The sequence below is a fragment of the Eleutherodactylus coqui genome, chromosome 1 (assembly GCF_035609145.1).
Source record: "Eleutherodactylus coqui strain aEleCoq1 chromosome 1, aEleCoq1.hap1, whole genome shotgun sequence".
Classification (NCBI taxonomy): domain Eukaryota; kingdom Metazoa; phylum Chordata; class Amphibia; order Anura; family Eleutherodactylidae; genus Eleutherodactylus; species Eleutherodactylus coqui.
The window spans coordinates 241,916,514-241,943,026 of NC_089837.1; the positions used below are offsets into that span (position 1 = coordinate 241,916,514).

Sequence of the window (26,513 nt, forward strand, 5' to 3'; positions counted from 1 at the left end):
CCAATATATATATTGGGATATATATAAGTATATCAATACTATAGTATTAATGCCCAAGAATGTCGATAGTGGAAACGAAACCAATGTTTTCGTTTTGTTCCGCTATGCAGCTGTGATTTTCATGGCCACATTACAGGAGAAAATCAGCCCATCTGTTTAAGCCCTTAACCCTTTGCAATCCAATTTTGGATTCAGAGTTTCCTAGGGGGCTTTCTCTTTCAGCCATTATACAATGGCGCCATCTGCTGGCCAGAGCCAGCACTGCGGTATGGGACATGCTGGAGAGGCCCCCAACAACAGAACGGCCAGTAATATATAGTAGGAGTACCCTGCCAGACGTCTTCCGATATCGGAGCTGTACAGCCTTCAATCAAAATGTCTTCAGACGTCAGACAGTGGATTGGAAAGGGTTAAGCCTGAAAGGTTATTTTAAGAATGAGAAAAATTTGCGAATTTAAACTGATAGAAACTTCCCAGTCATCAATAGTGTTGCTCATCTTGATTAGCTGGGCAAAATCGAAATGAGTCAGTCTAAACCGATTTTAGGCAAAAATCAGGGGAAAATTGAATTTCCCATAATGCCTGCTGCAGAGGCTAGTGTGCAGCCAATCAGCCATCAGGGCATCTTGCTGATGTCATCAAACGTGTCTTCCATCTTGCATACGGGCAGCAGTGTCACCAGCACATGACCTAGTCATATAAGACATAGGCACAGTGTAACCAGTGACCATTTTACAGTTGAACCCAGGACAGGGGTTATAGTGGAGGAAATAGAGAAAGAAGCTATATCATGTTTATATGCCTGTGTAACATGTGGTCTGTAGTGAATAGGAACAGATATTCTACAGAGGATATATTGTCCCTGGGTGTGAAAGCTTGTATACCAGCCGAGATCTTAAACAAGGTTCTATTGTAGAGGGCAGAAAAAGTTGCTGCATCACGTTTATGTATCTATATGAAACGTAGTCTGTACATTGAAGAGGGTATGTTTTTGATGCAGTCAATGTAAATAGCAGCACAGCAGACAGACACATGCTTTGGCGAGGGGAATATTGCAGTTCTCTGTTTGTGGCCTCAGAAAATGCTCAAAATCCCCAATCCGGCCACTATGAATTATTTGTAAGCAACTAGCAGTATGGTTTGGGAATTCAATTACGCTGTGCCAAACAGGGACAGCCCACAAAGATACAAGCTATACTCTGTGGCCTTCTGTTCTCAGATATCATGCCTCCCCGGGATTGCGGCTTATTTAGTTGGCTTTTTTTGTTAATATAAAACAAAAAGAGAACCAAACAGGGAAACAGCAAATACACACAGTGCATGTCAGTGGCTTCATACGTCATTCAAAGTCACCAGTCTGTCCACTACGAATTATTTGCAGCCCTTGCAGCTTGCAATAATTTTCTACAAACTCCAAAGTTAGCTGATAATTTACATACAGCGCTTCTTTTTCTGGTATTTTGTGTTAGATCTGCAACAGAACCTTCGAACTGAGGTTCAAGGGCAGATGTGAAAGCGGCCTAAGTAATCACATTTTCACCTCCCATCTTATATACAAAACTTAGTTTTATTGCTCTGGCTTATCTTAATGACGTATCACCTTGTGTACTAATGTCTTGATGTAACATCGGTTAAAGGTTGGGCATTTCTTTCAGTAGTTTGTTTATCACCTGCCTGTGAAGGAACCTTTGTGTTCTGAAAGCTTGCAAATATAAGTTTTCTGGTTAGTCATTAAAGGTATCACAGCTACACTATTTTTATCTTTTCATACAAGAATAGTTTAACACCACATAGATTTTTCTCACTACTATGGTACCATGCTATTTTTGCCGTACATCATAGATTAAAGAAAGAAATGTACGCATGCACTCTTTTTGCTCCTAATGAACCACCCAAAGAACAAACAAACCTATGACTCAGTAGCAATGAATTTATTAAAACTGTATTATTGTGATGAATACAATGGGAAAGAATAATCAATAAAATGTCTACATTTAAAATGGCATGTCTTTTTACCCTGTGTGAAATGCCATTTGAAAAAAAAAAAGCAAAACACATGCATATTACCTTGTTATATAATATGCTTGATGAATATCCTCTAAAGGAAAAAGATCTAATGCAGCAACTGTCCAGTCCTTTTAAATGCCCTGCTGTAAGCAGCGGGGAAGCAATTCCATGTGCAAGAGTTTCTATTAACTCCTGCTCCCATAGGAGTTACGGGAAACTTTGGCAAAACGCGCACCTATGTCCTATCTTTTTTAGGCTCGTGCTGTTTTGCGCTGCTAATTTGACACATATAAATGCTTCTTTTGGAAACCATTGGTTCTTTTAAATGGGTGCATTATGCGCGCGCCAAACACACGCTCATCTAACCGAGCCCTAAAGGGAATGCGTCATTAGAAACTAACTAGGAATGAGCGAATATGCTCGCTAAAGCACTACTCGCTCGAGTAATGTGCCTTAGCAGAGTATCTCCCTGCTCGTCCCTGAAGATTCGGGGGGGCAGCGAGCTGCGGGGGAGAGCGGGGAGGAACGGAGGGGAGATCTCTCTCTCCCTCTCTCCAGCCCGGCTCCCCGCTGCGACTCACCTGTCAGCTGCGGCGGCTCCCGAATCTTCCAGGACGAGCAGGGAGATACTCGGCTAAAGCACATTACTCGAGCGAGTAGTGCTTTAGCTAGTATACTTGCTCATCCCTAAAACTAACCTATTGTATGAATCAATTTTTTGTTAAACATTTAAAACTTCTTTTTTTTACTTTTGATGTCACTACATAGATTTAAAACAATCCTTATATCTGCAGTTTTCATACTGACTTAGGCCGCCTGCAGACGAGCGGGTCGGATCCGGCAGCGAGAATTCTCGCCGCGGGACCCGACCTGAGAGCCTGCAGGGACGAGCGCGTACTCACCCGCGCCTGGCGGCCCCGGCTCTTTCATGTGCCGGCTGCAGCGCAGCCGGCACATGCGCAGACCGGAGCCGGCGGCCGGGTGAGTGCGTGCCCCGCACAAAAATAGGACATGCCGCGGTTTGTTTGCCGCGCGAGATGTCGCGCGGCCAAACCGCGGCCGTCTGCATAGGAGTGCGTATTGTAATGCACTCCTATGCAAACTTTCAGTGGCGGAAATCCCGCGGGATTTCCGCCCGTGTGCAGGCGGCCTTAAGTATTTTAAGCAATCATCTATTGATGCTTACTATTAGCAGATTGTTGTAGACAGTCAGTAGTATATCTTCCTTGACTTTGCAGTTGCATTTTATTGCTATTACTTAGTAAACAAGCAACTTAGCACAGTTTGAAATAGATTTAATTACTATTTAAACAGTTTTCACCAAACATACTACAATGGAAATACAAACTAAGGGTGCATTCACACGAATGTATATCGGCTCGGTTTTCACACCGAGCCGATATACGTTGTCCTCATGTGCAGGGGGGGGGAGGCTGGAAGAGCCCAGGAGCAGGAACTGAGCTCCCGCCCCCTCTCTGCCTCCTCTCCACCCCTCTGCACTATTTGCAATGGGAAGAGGCGGAGCGGGGGTGGGGCTAATTCGTGGCCCTTAGCCCCACCCCCGTTCCGCCTCCTCATTGAAAATAGTGCAGAGGGGCGGAGAGGAGGCAGAGAAGGGGCGGAGAGGAGGCAGAGAGGGGGCGGGAGCCTCAGTTCCTGCTTCTGGCTCTTCCAGGCTCCCCCCCCCTGCAGATGAGGAGGACGTATATCGGCTCGGCGTGAAAACCGAGCCGATATACGCTCTTGTGAACGCACCCTAAGGCCGCCTGCAGACGGGCGGGTCGGATCCGGCGGCGAGAATTCTCGCCGCGGGACCCGACCCCAGCGCCTGCAGGGATGAGCGCGTACTCACCCGCGCTTGGCGGCCCCGGCTCTTTCATGTGCCGGCTGCCGGCGCATGCGCAGACCGGAGTCGGCGGCCGGGTGAGTAATGTTTGTGTGCGAGGCTCTGCGAGTCCCACACAGAAATAGGACATGCCGCGGTTTGTTTGCCGCGCAACATTTTGCGCGGCCAGACCGCGGCCGTCTGCATAGGATTGCGTATTGTAATGCACTCCTATGCAGGCTTTCAGTGGCGGAAATCCCGCGGAAAATCCCACCGCAGGATTTCCGCCCCTGTGTGCAGGCGGCCGTAGATGTGAAGGTTTTATGGTTCCTGAATTAGTGTTAAGAGATCATCAGGTCAGCAGTGTTATCTGTGCTATAGATTTCTCATACTTCCCAGTCACACATAATCATTTTAAAGCATTTAGGCCTCTCTTGAAAGTGTCAAAAGTTGTTCTAAATTTGTATTTCAAATTTTTCGATGGCTTTGTGATTTGAAATTGCCTTTCAATATAATAACTTTCATGTCTTCCAAGTTGTGTCCATTGCTAGAAAAGTGCTCGACCCCAGGGAATTCTGTCTTTCTCAGTTTAATTATGTGGTAATAAGATCTCATCCTCACTTTGAGTTTCTGTCCTGTTTCTCCAACACAGAGGGCCACAACAGGACCTGATCCTGATCCTGTGCATACGTAGTGACAGGGGTTTTATCAACAAAGTGACAGGCACTCTATCAAGCCATGCCATAGCCACGGCTTGATAGGCACTCTACAATGGCAGCCCTGGGGTCTTTCTTATCGTGGGCGGCAGTGCAGGATCCCTGAACATTGGTCAGGGCATTTAAATACCGCCATGAGAAATGATAGTGGTATTTAAAGGGTTAACAACAGCTCCAATGAGCAAGTGGCTTATTGGAGCTGTTGCGAGGGGTGCCATCTGTAAGAAACAGCCGACACCCGTGTTGTATGGAGTGGGATCCACCCCCGATCAAACTCCATACAAACCCCAGTATGGACATATGAACAAATGCATTTACGAACAGGCTCTTAGAATGGAACCTGATCATAAATATGGGAATATCTGTAATTAATCATTCTTAATTCAAAATCTCTGATTACTGTAATTGAATGAAAAAAACTCTGGTTTACATCCAGCAGATTAATTCATTTCATAAAAGATTAATAAAATGCATTTGAGGCTATAACTTTCAGGAATGTGAACAACTGTGCTTTCTCATGCTAAAGTAACTGAATATTTGCATAAGTGAGCAGCAGTAGCATAAATAAGGAAACAGGACAAAAAACTTTGCTCCATGAGTAAGCAAAATTATACCAGCCACATGCGGGTTGGTTTAGACGTGATAAAATTGTACTGTGAAAATATGATACACCATAAAGCCAAAATTACGATGTAGCCTGCCTCTAAAACGGACCCAACAAGAAAAATTATTTTCTATGTTTTATGTCTTATTTGAATGCTATTCTCTGGAAAATTAGGCAAAAACAATAACACTGAAATATCTTAATTAACTGCCATATAGCATCACTACACTTACATCAACACCAAGTAATGAATTTATATAGCAATGATCAAGTAGTCCTGCACAGCCTGTTTATAGCCACCACTGCAGATTTTGATCAAAGCAATTTGTGCCAAAGTCCTAGGGTCAGAAGAGCGTAGGTAACTTCTATGGTTGTAGAGACACCTGAAGCTGAAAAAAAGTTCCACCAGATGTGTTTCCTCGATCTATCTTGGAACACCAATCTGGAAATTCATTCTTTATGTTTGTAATGCCAGTTATCCACTTAGATATATCTAGGTTACTAGTAATTATTAGGAAATTATAGTACCAGTGTTTCTGGTGGCACAATGTGCCACAAAGCAGTGCTACATGTGCATCACATTCAGCACTGCTACATACATTGTTCATCCCATGCAACAGGAATCAGAAGCAGCACAGCAGTGGAGTTGAAGGACCTGTGATGACGTCACCGTCTTGCTCTACCCCTGATCACATGACGGTAAAGCTCATTGTGAGTGAATGACTTAGACGCTCCGTCCCTTATCACATAATGGTGACATCATCAAAGGTCCTTCATCGCCAGTGAAGGAGTTACATGCTCTGTCCCTTATCACATGACGGTGATGTCATCAAAGGTCCTGCATCCTTGTGCAGATTGCAGGCAGACTACAAAACCCCTGCGGCCTCAGTTGCTATAGAACACTAACGAACACCTAGCCGGACAGCATCTGTGTGCATACAGGATCGGTGATGATGTCACCGTTATGTGATCAGGGGCGGAGCATGTAACTCCCTCACTGGGGATGAAGGACCTTTGATGACGTCCCCGTCATGTGATCAGGGACGAAGCACATAGGTCACTCAAACCCACTCATTCACACACGGACAGACTAGTCATCGTTAGTAGTTTGATTGCCATTATGTGGTCTGACAGCTGTAACTATTATTTTTGTTAGTGTGTGCTAAAGGAGTATTTCCATTTTAGACATTTATGGCATTTTCACTGAATATTCCGGATGCATCACACTTTTAGGACCCACACTTATTTCCATCACAGGGGTCTTCCCCCATCCGACTTGGTGACACAGCTACTGGTCACCACACCCAGATGGAGAAAAAATGGAGAGTGTCTTTACATGTGCACAGATCTCTATGGTAACAGACAACAAACAAATTCAGTAACATCTAATCCTGCAGCCATATTTCCTACCATTCATCTTCTACTTTATGCTAACATTCATGTTTTAAGTAAAGGCCCATTTAGACACAACGATTATCGCTCAAAATTCCCTCAAAAGCCATCTTTTGAGCGATAACCGTTGCATCTAGACGCACTGCCATAGTGCACTGTTTATGCACTATTCGTTCATTGCTGATTATTAGCAAGCTAAAAGTCAGCAATGACTCTTATCAGCACTGCACAATGAGTTCTCAGTGGGATAACACTGATAGCATTCTTTCAACTGGTATCTCGCTCGGATTTCTCAGCGATAGCTCCGAGAACAAAGCAGCTGTCAGCCCTCCTGCTGTTCTCGGAGCTATCAGCTCATGGAGACACCACTGATAACTCTGATAACAAAGTAGCTTTTTGCATATAAAAGCCGCTGCTGTTCTTGGAGTTATCAGCAGTGTCCCAATCCAACTTCATTTAACACTTAAGTAGCTAATTAGCAACTTGAGAGTTTATGCAAAGATGATCGCTCAAAACTGTCACTCAAACTGTCGTTTGAGCAATTTTTGAGTGATCATCTGTAAGTGTAAATGGGGCTTAAATCAACATGTAAAGGACAGATAAAAAGGACTATGACTGCAGGATCGGACTTCCAGGTTTTGTTTATAGTATGTTACCATGAAGACACATGGGTCTGTGTAGGAACTGTAGAGACAAAACTGTACTAATCAAGAGGCAAAAGAAGCCCCATCTCTTTGTTACTGCAATGATCAATATTAATCACAACATTACAAGGGTTAAATGGGTGATATTGGCGTTTTCCCTGATCTCGGCTATTGGCAATCAATCACAGCTGGCCTTTGTGTGTGATCATATGTGTGCAATAGTAAGGCTACTATTACATACAATGTTTCTCCCCTGCAAAACTCAGATGAAGAAATGCAGACTTTAGCCGGCACCTGTACTCGTCAATTCCAACAGCATGAGTTTAATGGCGAAGAAAGGCTGCCGTATAATAGCAGCCTGAATGTATACCAGCACTGTACATTTATAGAGCAGTACGGGAAGGGTTTACACACTATTTCACATTTTTATTCTCTTAACTTTCTGTTAAACAGAACAATGCAACATTAATATAGATTTCACAGGTATAATAAAAAGGAAATAAGCAAATACATTTTATTTACAGTAATCAGCATCGTACATACAGTATATGAATAATTCATAGAAACACATGGGCCTATACTATGATGAATATAAATTTACTGTAGCAAATATGGGTGTAGGTACGAAACTGTGAGGGTGTGATGTCTTTTAGTCGTCCCTGTAATGTTTACTCATTCTAATTAAAACTGTTTATAGACTACGATAGTATTTCCCAAACTTGTTTAGGTTGCGGCACACCTCAACAAAAAAAAAAACTTCATCTCACAGCACCCATGCAAAAAAAAAAAAATATCTCTCTCACCTCCCTAGAGCACCCCTTATCACTGAACTAGGATTACAAAACTATCCATTATAATTCCAGACATTCTTCTTAGATGAAAATTAATTGCAACTTGAAAAGTGTTATCGGCTGCTAAACAGTTTTCAGACAGGTTTAAAGAACATATGATTAGCTACTATTTATTGTTAGTCAATAAGAGGAGTTAAATTTAGCAGCAACTTTAAGTGCTGATCTGGATGTAATGTGTCTGATAACATAAAATCTTCATACATTAATATATAACTCATATTTAAATGGACACTAACTTTTTAAACAACTTGTGCTTATATATGATAACAAGTGTGATAATTAGCAAAACTGCTATTTACTTTATGTACCTAAAATAATGTTTTTGTGCTCAAAAATCCCTCTAAAGTGCTGTCTCCACCCTACTTTGCTGTACACTGTTTGCTCTCATATGATTGACATGGGATGCTAGTATGACAGAGCTGAGGGATGAGCAATTCTGCTTATTGAACCGTATACTAAGAGCATAAAGGACAGGGAGGAAGAGATACAGACAGATGTTGATGCTGGAGCTAATGCTAAGATATTTGCTGCTATTTATACACATGTACACTATCAAATCTTTCTGTACACACCTACATGAGGAGGTTGTGTCTGCGTGTGTATGTTACAGACAGTAGGAGAGCAGAAGCTCTGCAGTTCTTTGTGTATGGTCTATAGAACACAACACACATAGCACAGCAGCAGCTCCTTCCAACAGTCCAGAGAGGATCGAGAATCAGATATACACACTTCAGAGGGGGAAATTACAGGATACAAATCATATAATGGCTAGAAAGAGTGTTATTCCAAATGTGTAAACATATAACAGCTTATTCTTAAAAGTCAGGCAGGCTTTCATGATATTTCTGATAATAGTCAATTTTGATCAATTAGAGCATCTATAACATATTGATATTTATGAGGATAACAGGTGTAAGCAGCACAAATTGCTCAGCTTGCTGCGTGGTTCATAACTTTGCATTCACTGTAAAAGTGTATCTCTCTCAGCTGAATCTGCTGTAATGTGGACTAAAATTCAAGTAAGTTTTACTGTTTTAAATACAATATGTATCTTCTAAAAAACATCCAGTCATGGGTTTAAGGGCGCACTCAAGGGGTGATGATAGATATATCTTTCATTAACAGAGGTCTACAAAGGCTGATTTAGACACAATGATTCTCGCTCAAAAATTGCTCAAAGCTGTCTTTTGAGCGATAATCGGTGTCTAACTGCACTGACATCGTGCAGTTTTCGTTGAGGAATCGTTGATCGTTGTATTTCAGCATTCTGAAACAGAATGATCAGCCTTATCTGGAGTTCACAGCTGGATACAGCTGATACTATTGTTTCAGCTGCATCCCGCTCCGTGAACACAGCCGGGGTATGAAGAACAGAGCGGTCCAGCTGTGTTGTACATACCCCACATGGAGCGCACAGCGGTATACCAGCTGAGCGCTCCGTGAACAGCCAGAGTATGAAGAACTTAGCGGTCCAGCTGTGTTCTGCATCCCCCGCTTGCAGCGCTCGGCTGTATGCAGAAGACAAGCGGCCCCGATTGTCTTTTGCATACCCCACTCAGAGCGCAAGGTGATCGCTCAACGTTTGAGCGATCACCTTGCCCTGTAAATGAACACAATGATTTTCACCCAAAAGTCGCTCAAAAGACGTCTTTTGAGCGATAATCATTGTGTTTAAACCAGGCATAACTCAGTGTTTTCCAACTGCAGTCCACAAGGCACTCCAACAGGTCACGTTCTCTGCATTTTCGCAGTATCGCACATGTGCTGTAATTATTGTCGGTGCCTCAGACATTGCCACAGGTGTTGTTACTATAGGATATCCTGAAAACATGACCTGTTGGAGTGCCCTGGGGACTGCAATTGGGAAACATTACTATAAAGCTACCTACAGGCGAGCGTGCGCGATATTGGGCTGACAAACTCGACCCGATATCTTGTTTGTGAATGTGCAATTTACCCATAGAAGCAAGGCAATTTACCCGTGGAAACGTCATATTGCACTCGCATGCGCATCGCACAGCCTGCAAGAGCCAGGCGATGCATTGAAGATCTCATTGAGGTCAATGGGCGAAGCTTTCCAAGGGACGCAAAAAGATAGAGCATGCCATGATATTTTTCCCATACCGTATCGCTCGGATATATGACTAAATTCAAAAGAATGGGGTTCATATTTGCGTGAAATTTGTGCGTCTCGTAATGCATATTTTTTTGCACGAGTTTCTCGGCCATGTGAAAGCTTCCCAATGGTTAAAAACAAAAAGCATATTGAACAGGCAAGACTAGGTTCACACCATGTGTGTAGTGTATCACATGGCATATACACTGGAAAATCCTCCCAACAGTACATCTATTGTACCAATATACTTCAATAGGTGGTATGTTTGACCCGTATATGACAGGATAACGTCTCATCAACTGCACTGAAAAATGCAGTTGACTACTTTTTTAATAGAGCTGTATGTTAAAAAACATGCACACCACATTGTACACTAAGTTTTTTAATGAAATTTAATGGTAGATATATACAACTGTGTAGTCATACAGTTGCTGATTGATATATAATTTCATGGGAAAAATTCAGTATAAGAGTACATGCACATGGGCGATTAAATAGTTGAACCCAAAATTCTTGATATGTGTTTATTGAACCCTGAAAATTAGACAACAATAGGACATGCTACAATTGTTTTTCACTTGGAGTGTTTGTTCAAGTAAAAAGAAAGCCCATGTGCATGCACCCATTCAAATGAATGGGTGCTGTTCTTCATTCGATTTTCAAAACGCTTTTTCGGTCTGAAAATTTGACGGAATAATAGACCATATGCATATACCCTAACTTGTATTTTCTTCATTTATATCTCAGCTCTTTGTGAACTGCAGTCAAATGGGTGGTCCTATCAGTGACAGCTATCTATATATGACTGTATACAGGGGTAGCTGTCAATCACTCATGAGTCATTTCATGTCAACTGGTCTAATGCTCCCCACCTTCATATCTCAGATTTTGTTCAAAATTTGTATATTACACGTCCATGGTATCAAAAGAAATTTCCCAAAGTTTTAGGTTCCTACAGCTAATGTTTCCTGAGTTAGACCCCCTCTTGTTTAGGGGGATGTCTGCAAGTGCGTGCACAACAATGAATAAAATGGCATTTTTAGCTATTAATAAGAGGTCAGACAGCTTCCATTGACTTCATTGGAAGCCATCCGTGCGGACACCACACAAAATGCAGCAATTGGTTTCCGCGAATCTGCAGGAAGAAACGATTTTCCATAGCATGATTTAACGGTATTTCCTGCAGATCCGCGGTGCGGACACCGACAACGGATTCCGCAATGCAAATCCGTTCGTGTTCATGTGACCTAAAGTCCCACAAGACTGGTTAGCATAAGGATAGTCAGATAACTTGGCTACCTAAGGAAATATTGTACGGGACAAGTAGACTGAAATAATAAGTAAACCACATCGATCAGGACATCTCAAATAAGTATTAGTCAGGACGTAGAAACAGCCCACAGAGATCATGGGCTTTTACTGTGAGCGGGTTCAATCGTGGGGCTAGAGGAGCCACAGTTGATGAGAAGAGTTGTCTTGAGGGACACGTGCTGGCGGCACTTTAGGTGGCAACTTAACTGTGGAACGGGAGACCAGCCCAAGTTCTCCTCATTTGAGTTGTGGAGGGCTCATGGTTGTTATGCTATAATTTATCAGCCAGGAGGAAAGGAGGAAATAGAGTTAAAGAAAGGGTCTCTTCAGGAAAATGTCCTCTTCAAATCGCTGGATGTGGGTGCGACCCCACTGAGGTTTCATAGTCTTGTGTAGTTCATTGAGTCGGCCACACTGTGGCCCTTAACCCATTTAGGATCAGGCACCGTAAATATACGGTGCCTGACCTGGGTTTTAGGACCAGCCATATGTAAAATTATGGCGGGGATTAACCCTTTCAGTGGCAGGTTTATTATTACCATGTCCTGCCTCACAGGGCATGTTTTTTAAATGCGACAACAATGCAAGTAAAAATCCCGGAAGATTCCAGATGACAGCTCAGTGCTTTGCACATTTCAGCACTAGAGCTGTCCACAGAAATCTTCTGAGGCCTAACTGCGTGGTCAGTGCAGCAAGCCCCAGAGATTTTCCAGGCGTGCCTCTAAGGGCTCCTACCAACTTGCGTTTTTTTTTAATGCTGTGATATCGCTGTGTTTTTTTAACACGATTGTCAAGGGGACTTTCTAATGTTGAAAATGAAGTTTGTGCTTTGCAATTCTTGTGCAATGCGTTTTTAACATTAGAAAGTCCCATTGACAATCACATTAAAAAAAACGCAGCGATATCGCGTGAAAAAAAAACACAAGTGGGCATTCACCCTAAAAGGGTTAGAGCCTCCTGTAATCAATCAGAATCAGGATGGGTTGTCAGCTGTTAGTAACAGCTGATAACCCGGAGAAGGCAGGAGGGGTTTTTAACCCTTTCTGCCTTCTCCTTCCCTGAGTACATAGCATTCAATGAGTGCTGTATACTAAAAAGTAAAAGTGGAAGTGCAACTTCCACTACGGGAGCCCGGGGGTCACGTGACTGCCAGTATTCCCTGCTACAGAGCTGCAAGGTCCCAGAAGACCATGACCAAGTCTGCCAGTGACTAATGGCACTACAGGGGTTATTTTCCCCTGTAACTGGGCCTCCTATGGATGCCCCAGCTATAGTGAAAAAATTTCAAAACAACAAACAAAACAAACTTGTGAATCTCCCCCAGAGGTCTTATATGACATCATGGTGTGGGGGTATATGTATATATTGCCATATGTTTTTTATGCTTTTATACCTGTATGCAAGTTCTATTCAATGCTAAAATGAGAAAAACTTAATATGTCGCCTTACATCAGATATTCCAAAGGTTTGCAAGGCTGAGAGAGATGTGTCCAGAAATTCAGAGATGATACAGAAACAGATACGAAGGCCGTGTGCTTGGCTGTTTTTCCAGAGGTGCCGTATCTAGATAACGACTGTTTAACTACGTATATGACTATCACTGCCTCAGGCGGAAATGCGAACTTCACATATATGGTTATGCGGTGAATTTGAGCCAATGAGACCATTACCCATTCCTAGTGATGTGACCAAAGGGTATAAGACCCCATGTAATCTGTAATAAAGTGTGCAGTTATGTCCCCGTGAGAGGAACTATACCAGACCTCCGTGTGTGGTGTCTCTTCTTTACCGCCGGCAGTGGGGCATTGGGGTGGGCCTGATTGGTGCTGTACACAAAATTTCCCTGACAATGGGGGGCATAGATAGTAAAAAAACATAATTACATACATAAGTAAAACAAAATTACAGAATAAACTAACAATATATACATTAGAAAGAAAATAACCCAAAGCCGACGCCAACCAAAACCGTCACTGTATGCGCCCTGTATTCTAAAACCATACTAATTATATATCAAAACATCCAAAACAAATAGAGAAACACGTTCCCATACTTTATTTTAGCATAAATATACTAATTTAAAAAAAATAACTAGAAATGTTTAAATAAAAAATCTTTTTTTAGCTTTTTACCCTCAATAAACCTAAAAAATGGGGAAAAAAGTCAGTGAGAAAGATATTTAAAAAAATCGCCCTATATGTCACGGAAAAAACGACGCAGCAAATATAATTTGGATAGCTAAATGAAAAAAAAATAGGGCAGTAAAACCACCACATGGGCAAAATCCCTAAAAAGTGTCTGGTCCTTAAGGTACAAAACAGCCTGATCCTTAAGGGGTTAAGTAGAGGTAATAAATCGGTAGTTCATCTATTAGCCTTTGTTTATCAGGCAATATTTATAGTTAGTTCACTGTTTTACTGAATGGCAGCTGAGTCTGTGTTCTGTAGCATGGTATAATTTAGAAAGTCTCCTTTCTGTAAAAATGAAGGCACTCGCCCTTATATGTTATAAAGCAAAAAGAGTGTTTAGGATATTTTATCCTCTTTTGGACGGGACCATAAAAATGAGAGTTTTGCTCAGAATCAGATCCATCAGATGCATGGCAGTTTCCTTCTCCTGTTTCTGCTATTGTCCATATAGAAGCTGAGTTATTAAAGGCTGAGAGGGGAGGGGGGAACCCTGTTGACCATGGGAGTAGTGCACAATATGGTCCCCAGTCCCTTTGGGTCACCAACCTGCAGTCCCACTCGGGAGGTGTCCCACTCCTGCTCCAGTCAAAGGAAAGCTTCCTCTGCAGAGGTGCCTTGTAACAGGAGCGCACCACTGTACCACAGACTAACTGATGTTCCACCAATCAATGAGGCTCATTAGTTCTAGAAGTCAGAGAGCAGAGGGAGGGAGAAGCAGTCTGCCTGTGCTGCTTTGTCTTGTGCTTCTTCCTCCCTCCAGCGGTGGCTGATGGCAGTGACGCGGAGTATCTGCTGGGTGGCTGGCGGCCACTGCATTTCATTACACACAGGTCTGGCCACTTCTACAGTACTTGTCAGTGACAGCGGATGGCCCCATGTATGACAAAGGGGCTATCGGCCCACCAGTAAAATTCCAAGGGAATACATGGCTAATTCATGCCTGTATATTATATATTCCTTATATCCTTTCCTCAGGATATTAAAGAGTATTTCAAGGACTTCTATCCCAAGGCCAGAATGTTTTATTAGTGAGGACATCTGCTGGTCAGCAAAATGAGCAGGAGCTCTGAGTAATCTTCATCACTTACTTAGGCACAGCTTTATGCCTCGATGTGCAGCTGTGCCTGGCACAGCAACTAGCTTCATTCAAGTAAATGGGATGCTTACTGAAGTGCTGCATCGTAATTCTACTGATCTACAAGACAGGGTAATGATAGGCCATCAGTGTTTACAGAAAGTTTCCGAAAATACATTACTATGCCATTATATTCTTCAGGAGCAGCAGCTTGTTTTCTGAATGGATAAATCATTCATCTTCTGGATGTCTGACAGATGACGGTGATTTTGATTGTCAGGAGAACGTCATAGCCCAAACTGTAGCTTAAATTGTAATGTGTGGTGGATGAATTTCACGTTGTGCTCCTGGGACCTGTAGCTCTATAGGTTTACAGGAGCACACTGCTGCTGGTGTGGTTGATTTGGCTGACAGACGGCGTTGATTTCTCCAGGCAGCTAATCACCATGCGGCTGTATATATAAATACCAGCCCCGCCTGTTAGAGGGTGCTGGTCATTATCCATTTCCTCTCAGACCACTGGTGTATGAAATCATGCATACTGTCTTATTGTTTGAATTAAGTGTAGTTTTACTCGTTCTCCCACACCCTCCCTGAAGATAGTCTGGACACCTGATTCCTCTGTTCTCATGGTTTGCGGGCCTCGGCTCTCTTACCCTTCTTCCAGGTATTGTTCAAAACATTTGATGTCCTTTACATTGTCAGATGGGTGACGCCTGACACCTTAGTTCCTTCTCTGTCAGATGAGTGTTGTCTGATGCTCTGCTCCTTACGTGTGGGTGTGGACATTTAAACTATGCCCTGTTTTCGTGTATGCATGCATACTGGGTGGGATCCCCCCTTATCTGTAGGTGTGCAGAAACCTGGTGTAAACAGTGACTTGTTCAGTTTATGTTTGTTTGTTGGCGTGCAGACGTCTGGTGTATATTGTGTTGTAAGTTGGAATTCCCTAGGTGTGCAGATGCCTGTTGTGTGTTATGTCCTCGTTTGGTGTTCCTGCCTATTCCTATCTAGGTCAAGACAGGTGGTCCCTAGGTTCCACCATGGAGCCATCCATATTGGGATAATTGCCACGCTTGTAATCAGGGTTCCCTTTTTGTGGTTTTGTTATCTTGTTAGAGTAGGGACTCACAAGACAACGAAGAGCCTTGACTTGGGCTTGTGAATTTATGTATGTTGTCCAAAATATTAATTAATACCTTTGACTTATTTGTATTCTCATTTGTCTTATTGTTTTAGTGCTTTAGTAAGTATTTGGCCGCCTGGTGTTGGTGTAGGGTCTGTGTCCCTGTTTTCTCTTGCACTAAGTGTTGCTTGCACAATTGGTTTATTTTTGGTGTGGATGGTGTCCATTTTTGTGTCTACATCCTTTCCTTTCAGTCATATTTATATTACTTTTGTGCAAGCAAGGTGAATAAGACCTGCATGAACGTAACAGAATATTGGAACACCAACTGTGGACAACCAATTGGTGTCAATGCCACACCTTACTAATGAACTTGTGATTGAGTTCATACAACTCCCTAAAGCCATCTTTTCAAATTCTAGGAAAATGTGTTCCCAGAAGAGTAGAGAATTTAATAGCAACATTAAAAGTATCATGGTTCCACGACTATAATAACAATCTTTATTTGTATAGCACCAATGATATGTTCCAAATTGCACATATGGATGTGTTGTTCAGTTTTGCACATTCTGCTGGACACGTAGTATAAAAACAAACTTGTTGCATTTAGAGATGTCTTTGTATTTATTGATAGAATACCTTAATTAAAAGGTTATGTAATCCTATAATTAGGTATGCATGAGGAATCTTAGGGCATATTCAGACGAATGTGCTCAATTTTGGTCTGAAAAATTGACTAATTTTAATCCATGTGTATGCCTGTATTGTGTGTCAATTTTTTACGTTCGTGTCATCCATGTTTTTTTCTAATGTGCGTAAAAAACAAACAGGTGCCCCAATTTTTTGTACAGTCCATATAAAAAAATGTATGTATGTACAGCCCCATTGACGATAATGGGTCAGTGTGCTGTCTATGTGCAGTACATTGAAAATACAAACAGCACACGAATGTGAAAACAATTGCAGTAAGTCCTTAGTATGTAATCTATGCCTTTATGTCAGAATTCAGTATAATGCATATTCATGTAGTATTTCCTTCAAACAGCTGATACATGGATGTGTGCGTGTGCATAAAATAAGAGCGTGATCTGGTTAATGTGATCCTGATATCTTAATTAAAGTCCAATTTTATGACATGAAACAAAATGCAAAAACTCTTTGTTTTAAGTAAATAATTCACAATTAGAATTCCAATTCTTAACCTCATATTTACCGTGTTTCCCCAAAAATAAGACAGTGTCTTATATTAATTTTTGTTCAAAAGGTTTAACCTTTTTACATGTATAGCTGCCTGGATACTATTTAAATTGACTTTTTAAATGAACTGTTAGCAGGGCTTAATTTTGGGGTAAGGCTTATATTTGAAGCGTCCTCAAAAAGCCTGAAAAATCATTTTGCATCCTCAAAAATTCTGGAAAATCATGCTATGTCTTATTTTTAGGGTATGTCTTATTTTCAGTGAAACAGGGTAGTAAGTCTTCTGGGCAAAGAATATAAATTCCTGCTATATAAAGGTTTAAAAAAGCGTTACCCCAACAGCATTGCCAACATAGCCTCCCACAAATACTGTAGTTTATAGCTAAAGCCAATATGTCACTGAGTGATATGCTGACTTAAGAAATACTTAATCACAGAGAATAATGGTGTGTAGACGATTTAGTTATGAATTCCATAATAAATATTACTGTAGTTCACGTAGTTTTCTTCAATATGTGAAATGACACTTGTTCCTTAGAGGGCATTCCTAACACATCATATGACACATGTTCTACCTGACTCCCCATCACTGGATACGTAAATCATTATCCCACGTAGCATGAAACATTCTGACTTACGCTTTAGATTCAACACTGGATACTTGAGCGACATAGTTTGCTGGGACATATCCTTCTTCCTTTCCTCGAGGAGTCAAGGCTCTAGCTTTCCACCAACTCTCATGCGTCGAATTTAAGATATACATGTGGTCTCCGGCATAAAAACTTAGTTCTTCACTTGTCCGAGCCTCATAATCATATAAAGCCACATAGGCTTGCCTTGTATTGTCTTTTCTTGGATGTATAACGACATTTTTGGGTGTCTCCTGATGTGAACTAGGATTCTCCACATGTTTATTCTCAAAAACAATGCCACTTACATTGTATTTGTCTTTTTTACTATTTTCCTTATTTTCGGAGGACATACAAAGCTGTAAGCAACAGTTACAATGTTTCCTGCAGAAGTTCCCCATATCCACTGTAGAAAAACAATCCTAATTCCTTATTCTTTCAGATAAAGTTGCTGTACAGGTTCTTCCTCCCCATCACTAAAAGTAAAACGTCTTGTCTCTGTAGAAATAAAAATCTTTTCTATTCAGGTCCATTCATAGGTCAAATAATCCCACATCAGCTTATGGAAAAGGAAAGTACCCAGATAAAAGTGAATCTCCACAACTAGTATTTTTGAGCTATTGAGGTTCCTGGGTCTGTCCGCATTTCACATTGGAGAGAACACCTTGCTGAAGCCCGTATCCAGGTATACTGAATTACTGGAATATCCCTTCACTTTACTTCCTGGTTAAGGTATGCTTGTTTCTGTTTGCAAGGCCCGCCTACAGTGCAAAGTCAATTATCTGGTTATTGTAGATTTACCAGGAAGAGAAAACTAATCTTCCTCATACCTAAGGATTTTGCTAAAGGCACTTTTCTAGTAAATCTAGTAACATAATTCAGAATGTCACTCTGCACAATTCGGGCAAATGAACGCCAGTTTTCACTGTAGAAACTGTTTACCTTAACCTGTCACAAAGGTTGGAAAATCTGAGAAAAAGGATCGGCCTCTGGAAACTGGCGTCATCATTTTACAACACAGCTAGAGACTGCATGCTAAGGACAACAGTGCGAGAGCCGTGATTAGAGGCAGGTGCTGCTACGTTACCTGTTGTATGCAGCATGACGTGTTTCTAGTAGTGACGTTATGGAAAACTCATAGTTTCTTTAGAAGGAACCCTTTATACACACTCCTAAAGATCTTCCTGTCTTACTAGTCGGAATTTGTAGATCTCTTACAGTTCAAACAGAGACTATTAAAAACCATTAAACACTTTGTATCCAGACAAACACTTTTCAAGAAATACACCATTTTCACTTCTGTTTTTTAATTCTAGTATGTGAAGTCATATTTATAGTATGTTCAGGAGTGACAGAGTGTGGATTTTGCTGTTGACTTGGTTGCAGATTTGCAATGGACGTTACATTCTGTAAAGCCCTATTCACTTGTATGGTATTGTACATTCTTAGGCCGCCTGCAGACGACCGGGTCGGATCCCGCTGCGAGAATTCAGAATACAGAAATAGAGCATGCCGCGATTTGTTTACCGCGCGAGATTTCGTGCGGACGAATCGCGGCCGTCTGCATAGGATTGCGTTTTCGAACACAATTCTATGGCAGCTTCCACGGGCGGAAATTCTGCGGGAAATCCCGGCCGCGTGCAGGGGGCTTTACACATATTCCAGCTCAGATATCATAACCAATGCACCCCCACAAATCCACATTATGTGAACTTACCTTAAAGGGGTTGTCCCGCAGAAGCAAGTGCAGTTATACACTTCTGTATGGCCATATTAATGCACTTTGTAATATACATCGTGCATTAAATATTGGCCATACAGAAGTTATATACTTACCCCCTCCCGATGCTGGCGTCCCCGTCTCCATGGCGACGACCAAACTTCTCCTCTGGTCACCGCAACAGTCGCGCTTGCGCAGAGAGGAATCCTCTTCTGGATGGTCTGGGCTCACGAGCTGCGTTCTGGCTCCTCCCCCTTCTCAGTGTCATCGCGTAGCTCCACCCCATCACATGGTGCCAATCAGCCAATGAGGTGGCTGGAATCGGCAGTGGAGCGCAGACAGCAGAAGAACATCCACGGTGCACCATGGGAGAAGACCCGCAGTGCACCGTGGGAGAAGACCAGCAGCAGCCATCTTGGAAAGAAGATTTTTTGAAGTTGCTGAATGGGGATTCAGGTAAGGGAATTTTTTTTTTTTAATAACACCTGGCAGCAGTATTCCTTTACAGGTACTGGGGGACTGGGCAAAAAATGTTTCTCTTTAGGCGTGGGACAACCCCTTTAAGGTCTCCCTCACACAGACTTTTTTTCACAGTGTTTAGTGCTGCCTTTTCTGCGCAGTGCTAAACGCTGTACAACGTTCCCAGTCATTTCAATGGGGCTGCTCACACAAGCATCAAAATGCAGCGGTTTCCACACTGTGCTTTGACAGCGATGCATGTCCTATCTGTGGCCATTTTCAGCCCTGTGTTGCCCATTGAAATGAATGGGCAGCCTTACCAGCGCTGCTGAAAATGCAGTACAACTTAGTGTCACATTTTGGGCAGCGCTAAACGCAGCGCTAGCTGCACAACCAAAAAAAGTTATACAGAGCAATCTCTTGCTGGACGCGGGGTCTTGAAACCCCGTTACCAGCAAGAAATGCTGTGCAGGCACAGACAAGTGCCTGGAAGCCTGTAGGGACGGCGTTTAATAGGTATTTGATTTTTTCTTTTTTTCCAGCTTCCTTGGCTGCATTATTAGCTGTGCTGAAAATGCAGCCAAAACGCTGGCATGATTCATGCAATCGCTGCTGAAATCGCCGTAAAGGCAGCGTTGAAAAAACGATGCATTACTAAGAGCTCCTGAAATTATCTGCTAATTCTCAGTATTGTCATTTAGTATACAATAAAGGTGTGTTTTCATGTTGCTGATGACTTTCTGTAGCAATTGGCACTAATATCTGTGTCAAAATCCACACCATTTGATGCAGATTTTGGTAGAGATCTGCATCAGATTTTACCCCTTCAATTTAAATTCAACCCAACAACAAAACTGCATCAAAATCTACTACAAATGGCGTAGATTTTGGTGTGGATTTGCTTTTTTTTTTTGCGCTGTGGAAAGGCAGCAGCATTTCAGCTACATGTGAACGCGCACAAACTAAGGGTATGTTCACATAGCAGAATTCACCTCGGTAAATTTTGCATGAATTCCACCTCTAAAATCCTTGCAAAAAATATGCTTCTTTCTGTCGCTTTTTTTTTGCGCAAATCCGCTTATGGAATTTCCCCTCTCAAAAGCCCTATGTGGACTTCTGAGTCATAAAATCGTGTTTCCTTGAGTTTCCATGTCAAGAAGTGACATTTTGACTTCTTGAAGTGGAAATGCTTGTTTCCGCATCGGAATTCCACAAGTGGATTTTGCCCAGGGCAAATTCTGAACACGGATCCGTACCAAAAACAGTAGCAGAAATTGGCGGATTTTAGAGGTGGAAATCGGCACTGAAAATTCTGCGATGATTCTGCCATGTGAATATACCCTAAACCAAAGCCGCCTTCTCCCTGGATTAGACGCGCTTGCGCTGAAGGGGATGCTCCGGAGAGCTGGTCTGCGCATGCGCAGAAGCCCTGTGTGGCGCGAGCACGCCGGAGCAGCCCCTTCAGCGCAAGCGCGTCTAATCCAGGGAGAAGGCGGCTTTGGTCGGCGCCATGGAGACGGGGACGCCAGCACCGGAGGGGGTAAGTGTATAACTTCTGTATGGCCAATATTTAATGCACGATGTATATTACAAAGTGCATTAATATGGCCATACAGAAGTGTATAACCCCACTTGCTGCCGCGAGACAACCCCTTTAACATACATACTAGCCAACTTAACCCCTTAGTGACCAGCCTATAGTCTTTTTACATCCTGGCTTTCTGGGCTTTAGTCCCAAAGACTGTAAAAACACGCCAGCCCTAGGGATTAAAGCCGTGGATAATGGATAACGTTGATTGTGTAAAGTAAAAGAAAAATGTAAAAAAAATGTTTCCTTTTTAAGTTTCATCTCTCCTCACAGATCATATTCTTGAAGTGAGATGAAATTACATACCTCGGGCCCCTGGATTTATCAGTGGACCTTTTCCCTGCTTCTGCGCACACACCTGTTGACAAAATGGCAACACATGAGTAAACGCTGCCGATTGTCAGAGTAATTTAAAATCTCCCTGCTCCTGGCTACCAAACATAGCCAAGAACTTGGAGACTTCACGGGAAGCCGCGGTCCTTGTCACTGTGATCGCTGTTATCTAATGGTTAACGGCGATCATGTAAAAAATTTCACCTTCCACTAGGATCCAATCCATGAGGGGAAGTGAAATTACTTACCTAAGGCTTCTGGCAATGTCTCCTGACAGCATCCTTATCTGCGAACCTTTCCCCAGCTTCAGCGCATGCGCCCCTTGGCAAAATGGCAGACACAAGCGCAGAAGCTGGGGAGGGCCCAGGAAATGTAAAATCTCCTTGCTCCTCACTACTAAAGGTAGCCGAGAGCCTGGAGTAGTGACAGAGAGCCGCGGTTGGCTCTACTATCTACCATCTTTTTTGATCTAGGAGTTGAGATAGCCTCTAAGATAGCAAGCAGTAGCCTCAGACTACCATTATTGAGCTTGAGAGGGCAAGATATCCAGAAAGATTGCTAGCCATCTCAACAAAGTATCCATGACACCCTGGGTCTGTTGAGCTGTGAAGGTTGACAGGCTGTTAGCTGACATATTGAGGCTACCAGCACCAAGGGTAACCTCAATATGTCAGCTTTGCATCACTGGGAAATCGTATGACTTTATCGCCAGTGTGAAGGCACCCTAAGCCATAATGCTAGCATACGTTATTATGCAAACTAATACATGGTGGAAGGACTATCACGGTTTGTAGCTCAATCAAAGTCTGGATGCCTTGTGATCATTGAGGGAAGAATTAATTTTCCAGGAGAATATAGGGACAGCTGTCCATGACTGAAGGTGAAGAGACCCAGGGTGATGCAACAACACACACACGAAAATTAACTAAAGAAAGGTTGAAAAAGAAAATTTGTGCTTTGGAATAGCCAAGTCAGCATCTGTGTTTAAAAACTGATGACCTATTCCTTGGATAGATCATAAATAGTTGATGGACAGGGGTCTGCCGCTTTTGACCCCTGTCCATCAGCTGACTGTCCAGCCCACTGCACTAGCAGCTGGGTAGTTGTTGTTGTCATCATGAGTAGTCAGAGGAAGAAGACGGAGCGCTGCCTTCATTCCCATTAAAATCAATGGGAGTGCTGCTCCTACACTTTCTGCTCAGGACAGAACGTAACATCCTGACCATGGTCCTGAGGAAGAGGAAGTGTAGGAGCAGAGCAGTGCTCCCATTGATTTCAATGGGAGTGAAGCCACTGCTCCAACTTCCTTCTCTGACCACTGCTGACAACATTCAGCCTGCTGTGCTGGACAGTGGGCCAGACGATAAGCTGATGGAGGGGGGGGTGCCGATCAGCAGACCCCCTGTCCATCAATTAATGATGATCTATCCAGGGCATAGGTCATCAGTTAAAAAAGACCGAAATACCCCTTTAACACTATCAAGCATGACTTAAAAAGAGCTGTGAAAATAAGGCATCCCAGAAATGTTTAATAAGGCCGGTTTCACACAGGTGACAAAAACTGCGGTTACAGTGCTACAAATCGCATGTATGTGAAGCCCATGCTTTCCAATGGGTTCCTTCACATTTGCGATGTTTTGTAGCCTGTGACACTACGAGGAAAAAAACTGTGGGTTACTAAATATTACTGCAATTTGCAATGTTTTGTAGCCAATGTTTCTCCATGGACCCTTCCTATGTGTTGCATCACACTGCATGAAAACGCGGTTTTCGTGCGGCGTAATGCAACTTTTAGAGTAGGAAATCGTACTGTAAAATCCCTAAAATAAGCCCTAGTTGCAGGAAAAAAACCAAAAACATCAGCTAAGCAGCGCTTTCAGCTCCGACGCGTCTTCTCTCAGGTCCTCAGCACGTGTCTTCAGGCATCTCTTCCTGGTCAAAGATTTGAAAATGCCCGCCTCCAAGAAGCGCTCCCTCTGATTGGTTCATCGAGCGCCACGGCTCAGCCAATCACAGTCATTTCATTAGGCAACGCTTCCTGACGTTGGGGATTTTCAAATCCCTGACCAAGAAGTGGTGCCTGAAGACAAGTGCCGAGGACCCGAGAGAAGACACAGCGGAGCTGACAGCACGTGATGTATTTCTTTTTTTTTTAAACTGCTAGGGCTTATTTTTGTGGTAGTACATCACAGAAGGGAAAATACACAGGAACATAAAAACAATCACAGAAAATGGTCATATACTTACTGACTGAAGAGGGCAGATATCTGCATCCTCTCACCATGCAGGTAGCAGACTACCAGATGAAGGAGCTAATTGCACCTGTGTGGGACACCAATGAGACAGCCACTCACACTGCCTCTATAGAGGGGGGTGGCTGCTTGGTGTACACTCCCACACAGAGTGGATACAAAGTGGCAGCCCATTCTGATACATGTAGTTCACCATGCAGACCAGCAACCTATAATTGACGCCATAATAATTTGGCAGGTTGCCCTGCACTTCCAACAGTGAACCACATTGGTACTGCCACCCTGGGCTCCCCCTGGAGTCTTAAAGGCACGCTGCATGTAAATGATAGATAATAAATGCAAGGCATTAGTTGGATTTTGGCCAAGATAGCTCCCTCATCTGGCAGTCCGCTACCTGCATGGTGAGAGGATGCATCTATATGCACTCCTTAGTGAGTATATGGACATTTTCTGTGATTATTTTTGTGGTAGGGCTTCTATTTTAAGCCTCCCCCCCCCTCCCCTGAAAGTCCCAGCAAAAGAGCGCTACAAAATCACAATATCACCTCAAGAAAACGCAGCGATATCGCACAGACCAATGCGATATCTCTGTGATTTTCTTGCGGTGATATTGTGTCCCCCGTGTAAAACAGGCGTAACTGAAACACATTTGCCTGGAGGAATGGTCCAAAATTCTTCACTGTTTTGCAAACTTTATTTACAGGAGTTGATCACTGCTAAATATGCAAGTTATTAAATTGAAAAGTTAAGTAACTTTTTCTCCCTGTACTGTGAATGTTTACTGAATGCGGTATGTGAATGTGCAACCCGGAGCAAAGCAACTTAGACAGCAAAGGAGGTGAATATATACCGAGATAGATATATATGTAAAAAAAAAATTTTTAAACTATACAGCAAGAGAAGAACCGGGGAAGCACTATTGCTGATGGGGACAAGGGGGAATGTTTTTAATGATGGAGGGCTACAAGGACAGCATTATTACTGATGGGGGCAATAAGTTATTGACCGAGAGCATTGTTCCATTCAGTGTTGATGTTGGTGAGGTACCGTTGCCTATCTGTTGCACCCACAAGCGCCGTGGATGACCAGGAGGCCTCCGCCATTAGGCAGGGGGGGGGGTCGCCTCTCAATTTTCCTAGCAATTGCTAGGAGCATCGTGGAGCAGGACAGCTTCTGACAAGCTGCAACATGAACAAACAGTGCAAGTCGTCTCCTTGTTATTGTTTTTGTGATTGAATCAGGCCTCGTGCAAGCCTGTATGTCGCTGTTTCTGATGAAGTAACACCAACAGACACGGAGAATCTGGCGTTGGCATCGCATGTGAAAGGCCCATGCGAATGCAGGGGCCCAGCCATTACACATGCAGGGGGCCAGCCGCCGCAGTCCCCTCGCATGCAGGGGGCCAGCCGCCGCAGTCCCCTCGCATGCAGGGGGCCAGCCGCCGCAGTCCCCTCGCATGCAGGGGGCCAGCCGCCGCAGTCCCCTCGCATGCAGGGGGCCAGCCGCCGCAGTCCCCTCGCATGCAGGGGGCCAGCCGCCGCAGTCCCCTCGCATGCAGGGGGCCAGCCGCCGCAGTCCCCTCGCATGCAGGGGGCCAGCCGCCGCAGTCCCCTCGCATGCAGGGGGCCAGCCGCCGCAGTCCCCACGCATGCAGGGGGCCAGCCGCCGCAGTCCCCACGCATGCAGGGGGCCAGCCGCCGCAGTCCCCACGCACGCAGGGGGCCAGCCGCCGCAGTCCCCACGCACGCAGGGGGCCAGCCGCCGCAGTCCCCACGCACGCAGGGGGCCAGCCGCCGCAGTCCCCACGCACGCAGGGGGCCAGCCGCCGCAGTCCCCACGCACGCAGGGGGCCAGCCGCCGCAGTCCCCACGCACGCAGGGGGCCAGCCGCCGCAGTCCCCACGCATGCAGGGGGCCAGCGCTGTTGCACATGCAGGGGGCCAGCTGCAGTCACTTTGCATCAGGGGACCAGCGCTGTTGCACATCCAGGGGGCCAGCCGCAGTCCCTACGCATGCAGGGGGCCAGCCGCAGTCCCTACGCATGCAGGGGGCCAGCCGCAGTCCCTACGCATGCAGGGGGCCAGCCGCAGTCCCCTCGCATGCAGGGGGCCAGCCGCCGCAGTCCCCTCGCATGCAGGGGGCCAGCCGCCGCAGTCCCCTCGCATGCAGGGGGCCAGCCGCAGTCCCTACGCATGCAGGGGGCCAGCCGCAGTCCCTACGCATGCAGGGGGCCAGCCGCAGTCCCTACGCATGCAGGGGGCCAGCCGCAGTCCCCTCGCATGCAGGGGGCCAGCCGCAGTCCCTACGCATGCAGGGGGCCAGCCGCAGTCCCTACGCATGCAGGGGGCCAGCCGCAGTCCCTACGCATGCAGGGGGCCAGCCGCAGTCCCTACGTACGCAGGGGGCCAGCCGCAGTCCCTACGCACGCAGGGGGCCAGCCGCAGTCCCTACGCACGCAGGGGGCCAGCCGCAGTCGCTAC

At 44.2% G+C, this 26,513-nt stretch overlaps 1 protein-coding gene across 1 annotated transcript in view; it reads right to left on the reverse strand.

The window, feature by feature from the left end:
* The window catches only part of FRK (fyn related Src family tyrosine kinase), a 65,961-nt gene extending 47,573 nt beyond the window's left edge, over positions 1 to 18,388 (reverse strand). Inside the window, exon 1 of the mRNA XM_066607236.1 lies at positions 17,692 to 18,388. Within this exon, the coding sequence (XP_066463333.1) occupies positions 17,692 to 18,083 (392 nt within the window). The 5' untranslated portion in view covers positions 18,084 to 18,388. The remainder of the gene's footprint in view (positions 1 to 17,691) is intronic.
* Between the last annotated feature and the right edge of the window lie 8,125 nt (positions 18,389 to 26,513).